Source organism: Acomys minous (genome assembly GCF_964271855.1).
Source record: "Acomys minous genome assembly, chromosome: 3".
Lineage (NCBI taxonomy): Eukaryota > Metazoa > Chordata > Mammalia > Rodentia > Muridae > Acomys > Acomys minous.
The window spans coordinates 80,710,769-80,723,942 of record NC_140485.1 but is presented as its reverse complement, the minus strand read 5'-3'; the positions used below and the strand labels follow the sequence as shown (position 1 = coordinate 80,723,942).

The 13,174-nt window shown below is 44.6% G+C and overlaps 1 protein-coding gene across 3 annotated transcripts in view; it reads right to left on the bottom strand.

Moving 5' to 3' along the window:
* The window catches only part of CDK5RAP1 (CDK5RAP1 mitochondrial tRNA methylthiotransferase), a 39,738-nt gene extending 27,788 nt beyond the window's left edge, over positions 1-11,950 (bottom strand). For 2 of the 3 annotated variants that reach the window (XR_014777992.1, XM_084775773.1), the window contains exons 1-5: positions 11,800-11,950; positions 8,115-8,440; positions 5,339-5,442; positions 4,324-4,358; positions 2,729-2,829 (exon numbers count right to left, since the gene is read on the bottom strand). Coding sequence is in view for 2 of the 3 variants with exons in the window: in XM_084775773.1 (XP_084631899.1) it covers positions 2,729-2,829; positions 4,324-4,358; positions 5,339-5,442; positions 8,115-8,421 (547 nt within the window). In the remaining variant the exon portion in view is untranslated. Of the gene's footprint in view, positions 1-2,728; positions 2,830-4,323; positions 4,359-5,338; positions 5,443-8,114; positions 8,441-10,079; positions 10,128-11,799 lie in introns of all 3 variants that reach the window. The other variant, XM_084775774.1, reaches the window with a different exon arrangement.
* Between the last annotated feature and the right edge of the window lie 1,224 nt (positions 11,951-13,174).

Below are 13,174 nucleotides of genomic sequence, written 5' to 3'. Positions count from 1 at the left end.
CAACAAGGACATTTGTTCAACTACGCTCATAACAGCTTTATTCATAATAGCCAGAACCTGGACATAGCCCAAATGCCTCTCAGTAGAAGAATGGATAAAGAAACTGTGTACATTTACACAATGGAATACTACTCAGCTATTAAAAACAAGGAAATCTCAAAATTTGCAGGCAAATGGATGGAACAAGAAATGAGTGAGGTCACCCAGACCCAGAAAGACACACGTAGTACATACTCACTTATAAGCAGATATTAGCCACACAATACAGCATAACCACACTACAACACACAGACATAAAGAAGCTAAACAGCAAGGAGGACCCTAGGGAGGATGCTTAATTCTCACTCAGAAGGGCAAATAGAACAGACACCGGAAGCAGTTGAAGAGAAGGAACAGGAAGGGAGCCTACTACAGAGGTCCTCTGAAAGACTCCACCCAACAGGGGATCCAAGCAGATGCTGAAACTCACAGCCAAATCTTTTCAAGACTTTTTTTAATAATTACTGGGGGAGGGCTGTACATACACACATGTACCTAAGTACTGGTGCCTGTGTAGTCCAAGAGGGTATTGGATAGGTCCTCTGGAAGAGCACTCTTAACCACTGAGCCGTCTCTCTACCTAGCCCCACAGCGCACGCTGCCCAGTGGACCCGGCCTAGACCCACTTGGGATGACAGTCTCAAGCAAGGAGTTGTCTAGATGAGGGTGGTCTGTGAGCATATCTGTGAAAGGTTGTCTTGACTGCCAACTGAGGTGAGAGGAGCTACCGCCGATGTGGCAGATCATTTCATGGCATAGGCCCTGAACCATTAAGAGTGAAGAAAGCTAGCTGAGCAGAAGCAAACCAACAAGAAAAGATTTGTATATTCTCTCTGTGTCTTGACTGTAGATGTGATGTGACTACTGCTGACCTCCTGCCTTGACTTCTCTCGCTGATAAACTGTAACCTGGAATTGTAAAGCCAAATAAACCCTCTCCTCCTCTTTTGGTTGGGATGCTTCAACACGGCAACAAAAATGAAACTAAGACACTCCTTGTGAAAATAATTAATATTCACAGCCAGGGCCTATGAGATGACTCAGCCTGTAAAGGTGCTTGCAAATAAGCCTGCCATCTGAGCTTGATCCTGGGACCCACGTGTAGAGGGAAAAAGCCAACTTCTGTAAGTTGCTCTCTGACCTCCATTAGCATGCTGTGGCACCTGCTAGGCAAATAAAATACATTTTTTTAATTGTTTAAAAGAATTACTCACAAAGCTGGGCGTGTAGTGCACGCCTTTAATCCCAGCAGTCGGGAGGCAGAGGCAGGCGGATCGCTGGAGGCCAGCCCGGTCTACAAAGTGAGCACAGGACCGCCAAGATAGCATAGAGAAAAACCCTGTCTTATGGCAATAATTTTGAAGTCATATATCAAATACGACACCAGCCAGACCTACATAACAAGACCCTATCTCAAACAAAACTAAGAACGTGTAAAGAACCCAAATAAATCAATGACTGAATAGATATAAAAAAAATATAGTATAAATATACAATGCCATATCATTCAAGCTTTAAAGGGGAAGAGATTGAGCCTGGTGGCATAGCTCAGTGGTAGAGCACTTTCCTAACATATGTAAAACTCTTGAGTTGAAATTCTAGCACCAGCTGAGTGTGGTGGCGCAGACTCGGGAGGCAGAGGCAGGCGGATCGCTGTGAGTTTGAGGCTAGCCTGGTCCACAGAGCAAGTTCCACCTGGTCCACAGAGCAAGTTCCAGGACAGCCAGGGCTACACAGAGAAACCCTGTCTCAAAAAACAAACAGACAACAAAAGAGTAGTTATCTGTACTACAATGGATGCAGTCTGCTACATATAAAGTTAAACATAGTAACCAAATTCTGGGACAGAAAAAAATGCAGTTTTCTTTTTATTAGAGTTTTTGGGGTTTTTTTTTTTACATTTAATTTACTTGGGGTGTGGGTGTGTGTATGTGGGTGTGCACATGCTATAGTATACATGTCAGAGGTCATGTGGAGGTCAATGGTTCTCTTTCATGTGACTCGGGTCAGCAGGCTTGATGGCAAGTGCTTTCCCCACTGAGCCACCCTGCCATCCTGAAAGCAATTGTTTTGAAACATGTTTCCTAGACTAGAACTGTCCAACAGAGCTTTCTAACAAGGTAAAGGAATATGCTGGACGGAAATGACTGGAGGTGCTGTGCAGACTGGTGGCCCTTGTCAAGTGTGACTACTGAGGAAATGTAATTTTGATGTTTGTTGTTTGTTTTCTGTGTAGCCTTGACTGTCCTGGAACTCAATCTGCAGACCACACTGGCCTCAAACTCAGAGATCCTCCTGCCTCTACCTCCAGAGTACTCATCTCATTTAATCTTGCAACCTCTAACATCAAGTGAAATAGACACACAGGGTAGATTAGGTTAATTTACACCCTGCAATCCAGGCCTGTAAAACACTGGTTCTCAACCTGTGGGTCATGCCCCCTTGGGACTTTCACAAGGGTTGCATATCAGATATCCTGCATATTAAATATTTACATTATGGTTCATAACAGTAGCAAAAGTACAGTTAGGAAGTAGCAACAAAAATAATTTAATGGTTGAGGAGTCACCACAAAATGAGGAACTATATTAAGGGGTCGCGGTATTAGGAAAGTTGAGAACCAATGCTCAAAAGTAAAAACTCTAGGAACCCAAGTCTCAGAGTGGAAAAGTCTGGAAATGACTGGGTACCTAGGATCCCAATCCTCAGAGGTACCCGGGAGCACGGTCGCTTTGCCTTCAGGGCTTTCAGCTGATGTAAACGGTTCCAGATGGTCTGCTCAGCCTTCTCCCTGCAAAGATCCAAAGTGGCAAAAATGAGCGAAAAAAAACTATAGAGCAAGATAGGAGAACAAGACAATGGAAAGAAAAAGAAAGCCATCTGGCCCTTTCAGAAGTATCTACCTTTAACTCATGGAAAGTACATGGAGACAAACTAGGAAGGCACCACTTGGTACCATTCTCTGCCCTCTAATAACATCCTCCCTACATCTCAAAATCCAGACTAGCCTTTAAACCACCTGCCCAACAAACCCTTCCCAACTCTTCTAGTGAGTCTCCTCCCTTCACGTACCCTCTCTACCTTAACTTCAACTCTACTTTTCCTGCATTTGTAATCTGTTTTTGTTGTTTTACACGTTCCGTAGCCCAGGCTAGGCTAAAACTCATTTTGTGCCTGAGCTACCCTCAAACTCACAGCAACCCATCTTCCTTGACCTCCGAAGTACTGGGATTATAGGCATAAGCCACCCTAGCTTGTCTGATGTTTACTTAATGTTTTCTGTCATATGTTAGTGGGCTACTTATAGACCTGCCTTTGTGCCCATATTAGACCCAGCTCTTTGATGACTGGCATTATGGAAGAAGGTTCATTTCTGAATCTCTCATAACAACCAGCTCACGATCACTCAACAGAGGCCCCATAAGAAACGTATCAAATCAATGACACTAAAATGTCTTAAACAACAACTACTAACAAAATAAAAAGGGTATGCCCACTTTTTTTAATTCATTTTTTAAATTTGTTATGTGTTTTGCCTACATGGTTATGCACCCACCAGCTATGTGCCTGGTGCTATAGAGGGATCAGATCCCCTGACACTGGAACTAAAGATGACTGTGAGCTGCCATGTGGGGCTAGAGACTGAACCCAACTCCTCTAGAAAAGCAGCCAGTGCTCTTAAGCGCTGCACCATCTCTCCAGTCTATCACTTTTGAAGGACTTCCTGGCCACCTCTGAAGATGCCACTCATTTTTTTTTCAGAATTCTGTTTCCCAACCATTGGCTATAACTAGTATCAGGTACATATATTATAAGAATATGCCATTTGTAGCCAGAAACCTTCAGGAAATTTGGGGCTGAGCACCTTTGGTTTAATGTATAAAGCCTGGTTTGGGCATTTTTTGTGGCTGTTGCTTGCTTTTTAGACAATCTCAGTGTGTAGTCCAGGCTGGTCTAGAACTCACAATCCTCCTCAACTGCTGCAGTCCTGAGGCTGCAGTGTGTACTACCATGCCATGATAATATGGGTTTTGTTAAGAGAAACAACCTCACACATTGCTACTGTGAGAATTAAATTAATATATTCATGTGTAGTGTTCACATGGAACCCAACACACAAGACATGCTCAACAAACATCAGCCAGTTATATCAACACTATCTCTGCTATAGGAAAAACTCTTAGCACTCACTGACCTGGAGCCATTGGTTCATCTCCATAAGTAAGCCTCTTCGGCATGATTACACACAATATATTCACTTCTTATGGAAAGAACAAATTTGTACCTGATAGAACACGTGACAAGAAGGATCACATCAGCCTAATGGAAAGCAAGAAAAAGAAAACTTGTAAACTTTAAAATTAACCTTGCAAAAGGAATCGCTACCATGCAGTCTACCTGCTTTTTTTTTTTTCTATTATTATAGTAAAACATACATAAAACAAATATCATTTAACCATGTTTAAGAATACAGTGCTAGCCGGGCGTGGTGGCGCACACCTTTAATCCCAGCACTCGGGAGGCAGAGGCAGGTGGATCACTGTGAGTTCGAGGGCAGCCTGCTCTACAAAGCGAGTCCAGGACAGCCAAGGCTACACAGAGAAACCCTGTCTCGAAAAACCAAAAAAAAGAATACAGTGCTAAGCCAGGTATTGGTGGCGCACGCCTTTAATCCCAGCACTCAGGAGGCAGAGGCAGGCAGATCTCTGTAAGTTCAAGGCCAGCCTGGTCTACAAAGCAAGTCCAGGACAGCCAAGGCTACACAGAGAAACCCTGTCACAAAAAAAAAAAAAAAAAAAAAAAAACACAGCGCTATAATAAGAACACTTAAACACTATAGTGCAAGCACCATCACTATCTCCTTCCAAAACTTCCCAATAAAAACTCCTACCCACTATGCATTCACTCGCTAAGCATTACCTCTACTCTCCACAAGCAGTCCTGGCTTTGCTCTGATTTTGGTTTGGCTTTGAGACACAGTCATGACCTACAGTCATCATAGTCTCAAACTCTAGGCCTCCTGCCTCTACTTCCCAAGGCTGGGACTACAGCCACATGCTACCACACCAAGTCTCATAACTCCTTTCCTGAAGATGATCAGCATCATAAGAGCGCAAAATACCTGAAACACCAATACAGGCCAATCCTACAGTACTTGTCACTCAAAGAAATTAACACATCACTCAAAGGAACTAATTCAGCAGGCAACATCCTCTTCCTAAGACATACTGCATCTAAGACCTTGTAGCAAGGCACAGGAGCCCAGGCCCAAGAAACAGGAAAGCAAGGAATGCAAGTACCTCGTGGAGGTTGCTGGTCCTCAAATAGCCGCTCTTCTGTAAAATGGACCAGGCTATCTCTGTGTCGTTCACATTCATCTGGCAGCCATAGGTCTCCAAGTAGACTGCAATGAAAGGCAGATCAGTTCCACAGTGAGAAGAGAGTCACATGTCATGCTCCTCCTTCCCAAAGTCCTCAGAAAATAACGGAGGCAACTGATTATCCACAAGGTCTCCTGTTGTCTTCACCCTAAAACACCGTCATCTGTCAGATGTACCCCCCAAATTAGCAACAGTCATTCAGAACAAGGAATATCATATCCACACAACTATTTATAAGCATAGTGCTTAAAATATAAGGAAAATGTGCCCCTTAAGAAACAAAGAAATTAGCCGGGTGTGGTAGCGCACGCCTTTAATCCCAGCACTCGGGAGGCAGAGGCAGGTGGATCGCTGTGAGTTCGAGGCCAGCCTGGCCTACAAAGTGAGTCCAGGACAGTCAAGGCTACACAGAGAAACCCTGTCTCGGAAAAAAAAAAAAAGAAAGAAAGAAAGAAACAAAGAAATTGAGGGCTAGAGAGATGGCTCAGAGTTTAAGAGCACTGTCTGCTCTTCAAAAAGTCCTGAGTTCAATTCCCAGCAACCACATAGTGGCTCACAACCATCTATAATGAGATCTGGTGCCCTCTTCTGGCATGCAGCAGAGCACTGTATACATAATAAATAAATCTTAAAAAAAAAAGAAAGAAAGAAAGAAAGAAAGAAAGAAACAAGGAAATTGCCAGGCATGGTGGTACATGCCTTTAACCCCAGCACTCAGAAGGCAGAGGCAGGCAGATATTTATAAATTCAAGGCCAACCTAGTCTTAAAAAGCGAATACAGGATAGCCTACATACAGAAACTCTGTCTGGAAAGACTGAAAAAGAAAGAAAGAAAGAAAGAAAGAAAGAAAGAAAGAAAGAAAGAAACAAGGAAATATGGTCTGGAGAGATGGCTCAGAGGTTAAAAGCATTGGCTGCTCTTCCAAAGGTCCTGAGTTCAATTCCCAGCAACCACATGGTGGCTCACAGCTATCTGTAGTGGGATCTGATCTGGTGCCCTCTTCTGGCCTGTAGGCATTACATGAAAGCAGAACACTGTACATATAATAAAAAGATAAATCTTTTTTTAAAATTAATTTTAATTTAATTTAATTTTTAAAAGAAAACAAGGAGCTGGGAGTGATGACACACGCATTTAATCCCAGCACTAGAGAGGCAGAGTCAGGCGGATTGCTGTGAGTTCGAGGCTAGCCTGGTCTACAAAGAGAGTTCAGGACAGCCAGACTATACAGAGAGACTTTGTCTTTAAAACAAACAAAAAGAAAGCAAGGAAATAGGCCTATAGAAGCAACTAGAACAATAAGAACTAATGATCATTTTATCCATCTGAGGAAAAACTAAATTCAAGGCCCTGTATTACAAAGAGGTTCTCCAGCCTCTGGAAGCCAACAGTACTAACTAGAGGGTACACAGAATAAAAATGAAAGCAGGTAGGGTCACATTATAAAGTAACAATATAAATTTACACACAAAGTTCCAAACCATGAACTTGCCACTTTGGTAGGCCCTTTCAAATCATATTTCTAGTTATAACTCCGTTAGCACCCACAGGCTATAATTCTAAGTGGAAGCCAGGCATGGTGGGTCACATCCATAAAGCCAACATATGGGGGGCCAAGGCATGAGCATGAGCATGAATTTGAAGCCAGCATGGGCTACACAGTGAGCTCCAGGACAGCCTGGGCTAAAGACAGATTAGTTCTCAAAAAGCAAAACAATAAGGAAAATAGGAAATATCAGGGCTTTTGTTTGATTTCATTTTTTTAGGCAGAGTCTCACCATGCAGCTCTGGCTAGCCTTGAATGCAGATCCCCCTGCCTCTGCCTGCCAAGTGCTGAGATCAAAGGTGTGTGTCACGTGCCTAGCCAATTTACATAGATAGACAGACAGACATAGATATATGAAGATGCAGGTACATATGCCATGGCACCAGTTTGGAGGTCAAAGGATAACTTATGGCAGTTAGCCCGCTCCTTCCATCATCCCTTCCAAGAATCAAACTCAGGTCATCAGACTTAACAGCAACCAACTTTACATTCTGAGTCATCTTGCCATTCCCAGGAATACATTTCTAAACCAGAAGTGGTGGCAGACATCAGTAATTCCAGCAGTTAGAAGGCTGAGGCAAGAGGATTATGGGTTCCAGACTAACCTAGGCTACACAAGTCCCAGCTTCAGACACTGCGGGGTAGGATGGGGCAAGATGGCTCAGTATGCAAAGGCTTCTGCCACAGGCCTGAGGACTTGATTTTTAACCTCTTGACTCACAGTGGAAGAAAACAACCAAGTCTCACAAATTACCTTCTGACCTCAACAGGTGCCACACACACATGCCACACACATACAACAAATGATGTCATTTAAATCCAACTTTAGAAATTGTAACTAAACAGAGATAGAGTGTTTCCAATTCACTGAGCACAGCTTTGAGTTCCTTTTTCTTTTGTGAGGAGTTGAGGATGGAGCTCAGGCATGCTAGCGATCTCTCCAGCACACAACCCTGCCTCAGCTCAGCGATTAACTTTCCTTGGAGTATGCTTGGTAATCTGATGATTCTTTACTGAGCAATCTGCCCATACTGTTAACTCCCTAAACCCAAGAAAGTAATAAAAGAGCAGGTAACACAATTAAGCCACAGACACTGCTGCAATGGAGCATGGAAGGAAGCCAAAGGGAAAAGAGAAGCAAAGCCAACCTTTTCTCTGCCTTCCTAGAAGCTCATCCCCTGTGAGGTAGGGGGGTGGGTCCTCCACTTCTGGAGAAGATGGTTTCTCTTGAGGAACTGAAGCACTTCTTAAAAAATGCTGAAAAGTGGGTCCAGTGGCTAGCCTGGAGCTGAAGTCCTTGTGAACGCCTCCTGGACTCTGCCCCTCGGGACGAGGACATGAAGTGGAGGCTCTGCTATGTGCTCTGCAGGTCCTGAGCAGCAGCCAGGACACAGAAGTCAACTGCCCACACTTTAACAATCTCTGTGCTTGGAGGACACATTGTAAAGGATGCATGGCACCTGCAGTCTTAAATCTGCAAAAGAATGAAACACACCAGGATTGACTGCACACTCAATACAGGAACTGCTCTGGATACTTCCTCCTCACTAAAACAGAAATATGCTTCGAGTGGGGGGTATATAAGAGGTGTTGAGACATAATCTCAGTATTATCATGGGCTGGCCTGGAACTCACTATGTAGTGCAGGCTGGTGGGGGCGAGGGAGCAGGTTATTTGAGGTTAGATTTTGTTTGTTGATTTTTTTTTTTTTTTTTTGGACATCTTGCTGTATAGGCCAGAATAACCTCAAACTTTCATCCCCCACTGCCCCCACCCGCCTCAGTCTCGAAAGCGCTAGAATCATAAACACAAGACTACCGCATCCAGTTCAAAGGTACTCTTTTGTTTTGTTTTGAAGACAGGGTTTCTCTGTGTAGCCCTAAATATTCTGGAACTCAACACTGTAGACTGGGCTGGCCCCGAACTCACAGAAATCTGCCTGTCTCTGCCTCCCGAGTGCTGGGATTAAAGGCGTGCACCACTACCTCCCTTAAGGTACTTTTAATGGTTAACCTTAGGCCAAACATGGTAAACCTATACTCCCAGTAACTCAGGAGCCCAGGAGTTCCAGGACTGCTGGAACAACATAATGAGGCCTCTTAAAACTTATTGTATCTCTACTCTACAAGTGAAAATAACTGAAGTAGGGCCAGTGAGATTGCTTGGTGGGTAGAGGCACCTGCCACCAAGACTGACTCCCTGAGACCCACACAGTGGAGGGGAGAGCTCATTTCCATAGATGTCTTCTAATCGCCACACACTCCAATGCACATGAGCACACAGACAAAAATTAAGTAAATAAAATATAATTTTTTAAAAGTGGGGGACTGGAGAGATGGCTCAAACGTTAAGAGCACTGACTGTTCTTCCAGAGGTCCTGAGTTCAATTCCCAGCAACCACATAGTGACTCACAACCATCTATAATGTGATCTGATGCCCTCTTCTGGCCTACTGGCATAAATAACATAAATACTGTATACATAATTAATTAATTAGAAAAAAACAAAGTTAGCACACTTTGTGGTGCACACCTTTAATCCCAGCACTTGGGTGGCAGAAGCAGGCTGATCTCAGTGATTTCCAGGTCAGCCTGGTTTAGATAGAGAGCTCCAGGGCCAGGCGCAGTGGCCCATACCTGTAATCCCAGCACTAAGGGAGGTAGAGGCAGGTGGATTGCTGTGAGTTTGAGGGCAGCCTGCTCTGCAAAGCGAGTACAGCCAAGGCTACACAGAAAAACCCTGCCTCAAAAAACAAACAAACAAACGCTGGGGCTGGTGGCACACGCCTTTAATCCCAGCATTCAGGAGGCAGAGGCAGGCAGATCTCTGTGAGTTTGAGGCCAGGCTGGTCTACAAAGTAAGTCCAAGACTCCAGGACTACAAACCCTGTCTTGAAAAACAAAAAACAAAAACAGGGCTGGAAAGATGGTTCAGAGGTTAAAACCACTAGCTGTTCTTCCACAGGTCCTGGGTTCAATTCCCAGCAACCACATGGTTGCTCATGCAGGTGTACGTGCAGGCAGAGCACTGTATACATAATAAATCTTTTTTAAAACAAAAACAAATAGGTGTTCTAAGTTGATAATGACAATATGTGATGGAGATTGACTTACATTCAGAAATTTAGATGCACCAATATAGGAAAGATGTTTTCTTCAAGGCTGTCAAATACAAATAGCCAAAACACTAAGAATGTAACATTTATATGATTCCTGATTGTGTCACGGTTCTTCTTGTCATAGATAACCTATTGTGTATATATGTAATCATATAAAAGTATATGCACAAAAATAATTTTTTTCAAAAATAATTTTTTAAAAAACAAACAAACAAAACACTAGCCTAGCCTACTCTCAGGTATTGGAGAAGAGACTTTTGAGTTTTAAGTTTTTTGTGGACGTATGTGAACCATTTTAACAGGCCAGGTGTGAGCTTTAAAATCATCTATATCTGTCCTTTAATTGCTGTGTGACCACCTTTTACAAATCAAATTCCCACCTCTGAACTACAAATGTCACAACTATTTAAAAAGCACAAATATGACCTTACCACTTGCCAGATGTTATGATAATCACACATTAGAAATCCAGGCGGAGCCTGGTGTGGTGGCGTACACCTGTAATCCTAGTAGTCGGGAAGCAGAGATAGGTGGATCTCAAGAGTTCGAGGCCGTCAGAGTTCCAGGGCAGCCAGGGCTATATAGAGAAACCCTGTCTCGAAAAAGAAAAGAAAAAAACAAAAAACAAAAACAAAAAAACACTCAGGAGGCTGCAGCAAGAGAACTGACTCAAGTTCGGGGCCACCCTTGGACTACATCCGAGACAAAAAATAAAAATAAAAAAAATAAAAAATTAAAAGTTAACTCGGGCAAGATGGCACTGTGGGTAAAAGCGCATGTGGATCAAGTCTGAAGACCTCAGAAGGGGCAGAACGGTCGGTGGAAGTTGGAACGATTCCGACACCACACCACACGCCGTACGTACACACACACACACACACACACACACACACACACACACACACACACACACACACACACACACACACACACACACACACACACACACTACTTTTAAAGAGGTGAGAGAGAGAAAAAAAAACACCCAAACTGGAATACTAAGATGACAGCAACCATTCCCTAACAGCTCACGCCTCTCTTTTTGAAGATGGAGAATGTGGTTGCTCCCTAACTGGGCAAGCCGGGGATCTGGGAGCCTTCTGAGCTTTGGGAAGGGGAAGCGATTCTCTCTCATGAACCTGGCCAGAGGCTCAAACGCAAGTTTAAAGCTTTGCACAGCACAGGACAGAGTGTTTTGCTGTTCTTATTGTTGTTGTTGTTGTTGTTGTTTTGGGTTTGTTTTTGTTTTTTTGGTTTTTTTGGGTTGTTGTTTTTTTTCGAGACAGGGTTTCTCTGTGTAGCCTTGGCTGTCCTGGACTCACTTTGTAGACCAGGCTGGCCTCAAACTCACAGCGATCCACCTGCCTCTGCCTCCCGAGTGCTGGGATTAAAGGCACAGAGCTCTTAATGGCAGTGCTGGGAGCGGCGGGGGCGCAGCGTGGACGCCCGCAAGGACCACACACACACACGGCCACCCAGCGAGGCCCCGTCGGACCCCCAACCCCGGCTTCACAAGGGGAAACGCTGTGACTCGGGAGGACGCTTAGACTTGGCCAAGGACACACAGAGAAGCAGGCAGCGGGGCTGGGCTACACTCGCGGCGGTCTAACTCAAGGCCTCCCACGCCGCCCACTGCCACCGTCCCCCAGCGCTCCAGGCTTTCCCTGCGCGGCCGCCGGCGCCACTGCGGGTCACTCGCAGGACCCCAACTCTACCTCAAACCGCTCACTTCCCACCACCGCGAAGTCCCGCGTCCGAAACCCGGAAGCTCTGTCAGCCCGCGAGAGTCCCTTCTCAGGAGTCCTCCGCTGCTCTCCTTAGGCGTGCAACTTCTGTTCCGCCGTGACTTTGGCCGGCGGTGTTCTAACGGAAGTGTTTCCTACCGGCCTGGTAGACGCAGGTCACTGGCTTTGAAAAATAGAAAGAAGTAAGACCCAATTTGTTTTTTTGTTTGTTTGTTTGTTTGTTTGTTTGTTTAAGATTTATTTATTTATTAGATATACAGTGCTCTGCCTGCATGTACATCTGCACACCAGAAGAGGGCATTATTAGACCACATTATAGATGGCTGTAAGTTACCATGTGGTTGCTGGGAATTGAACTCAGGGCCTTTGGAAGAGCAATCAGTGCTTTTAACCTCTCTGAGCCGTCTCTCTAGCCCGACCCAGATCTTTATATGCTAATAAGAAAAATAAAAATGTAGATAAAGCTTAAAAACCAGGCTTGACAGGTGGGCAGAATCTGTACCTGCCCTTACCCCCAAGAGAGTGAGGGATTCTTAGGGGTGTTATGGCCCCAGAAAGAGAAACTCTGGCTTCTTCCCATGCCCGACAACGGTCAGATGCACCTACCTCCCCACCCAGCACCGGGCCCTGTAAGGAAAATGACCCATGGGGCTGGTGAGATGACTCAGTGTGTCGGGCACTTACTGCCAAGGCTGATGACCTGGGTTCTAATGCCTAGAACCCACAAAGTGAAGTGAGAAGTGACTCCCCGAAAGTCCTGTGACCACCACAGATAGGCCACGGGACATGCAACCCCCACCCCCACCCCCCCAGCCCTCCCCCACACACACATACTCAATGTCTCCTACGCATAGTACACTTCAGGGTTCTCGGGGCAGAGGCAGGCTTACTGAGACAGATAAGTCGGTCGATCTATAGATACATAAAAATAAATAGATGATAGACTAGACAGATAAGATATAATTATGCACTATAGTAAATAGATGATCTCCAAGCACTTCAGAGACCTACAGAAGATGGCATTTAATAATAAAGGGCCTTTCTGACAGAGAGACGCATCCGCTCCTGGCAGCACCTCCAGTCTACTTCTGTGAAGATGACGGTCATCAAAGAAACAAGTGTGAAAAAAAAAAAAAGAAACAAGTGTGGCCGAACAGCCATTGAACTGAGAAACTATTATCTCTATGGCTGACAGCAGACTGACTGTCCAAATTGACGGACTATCTAAATTGTGATCAAGTATGCTACTGAGAAATTGGCTGTCCAGCTTTGCAGAGACTAGGTGGGCCAGTCCTTCAACAATCTGTCAGGTATTTTGAGCTGGCAGGCTAAAGACTGGATGCTC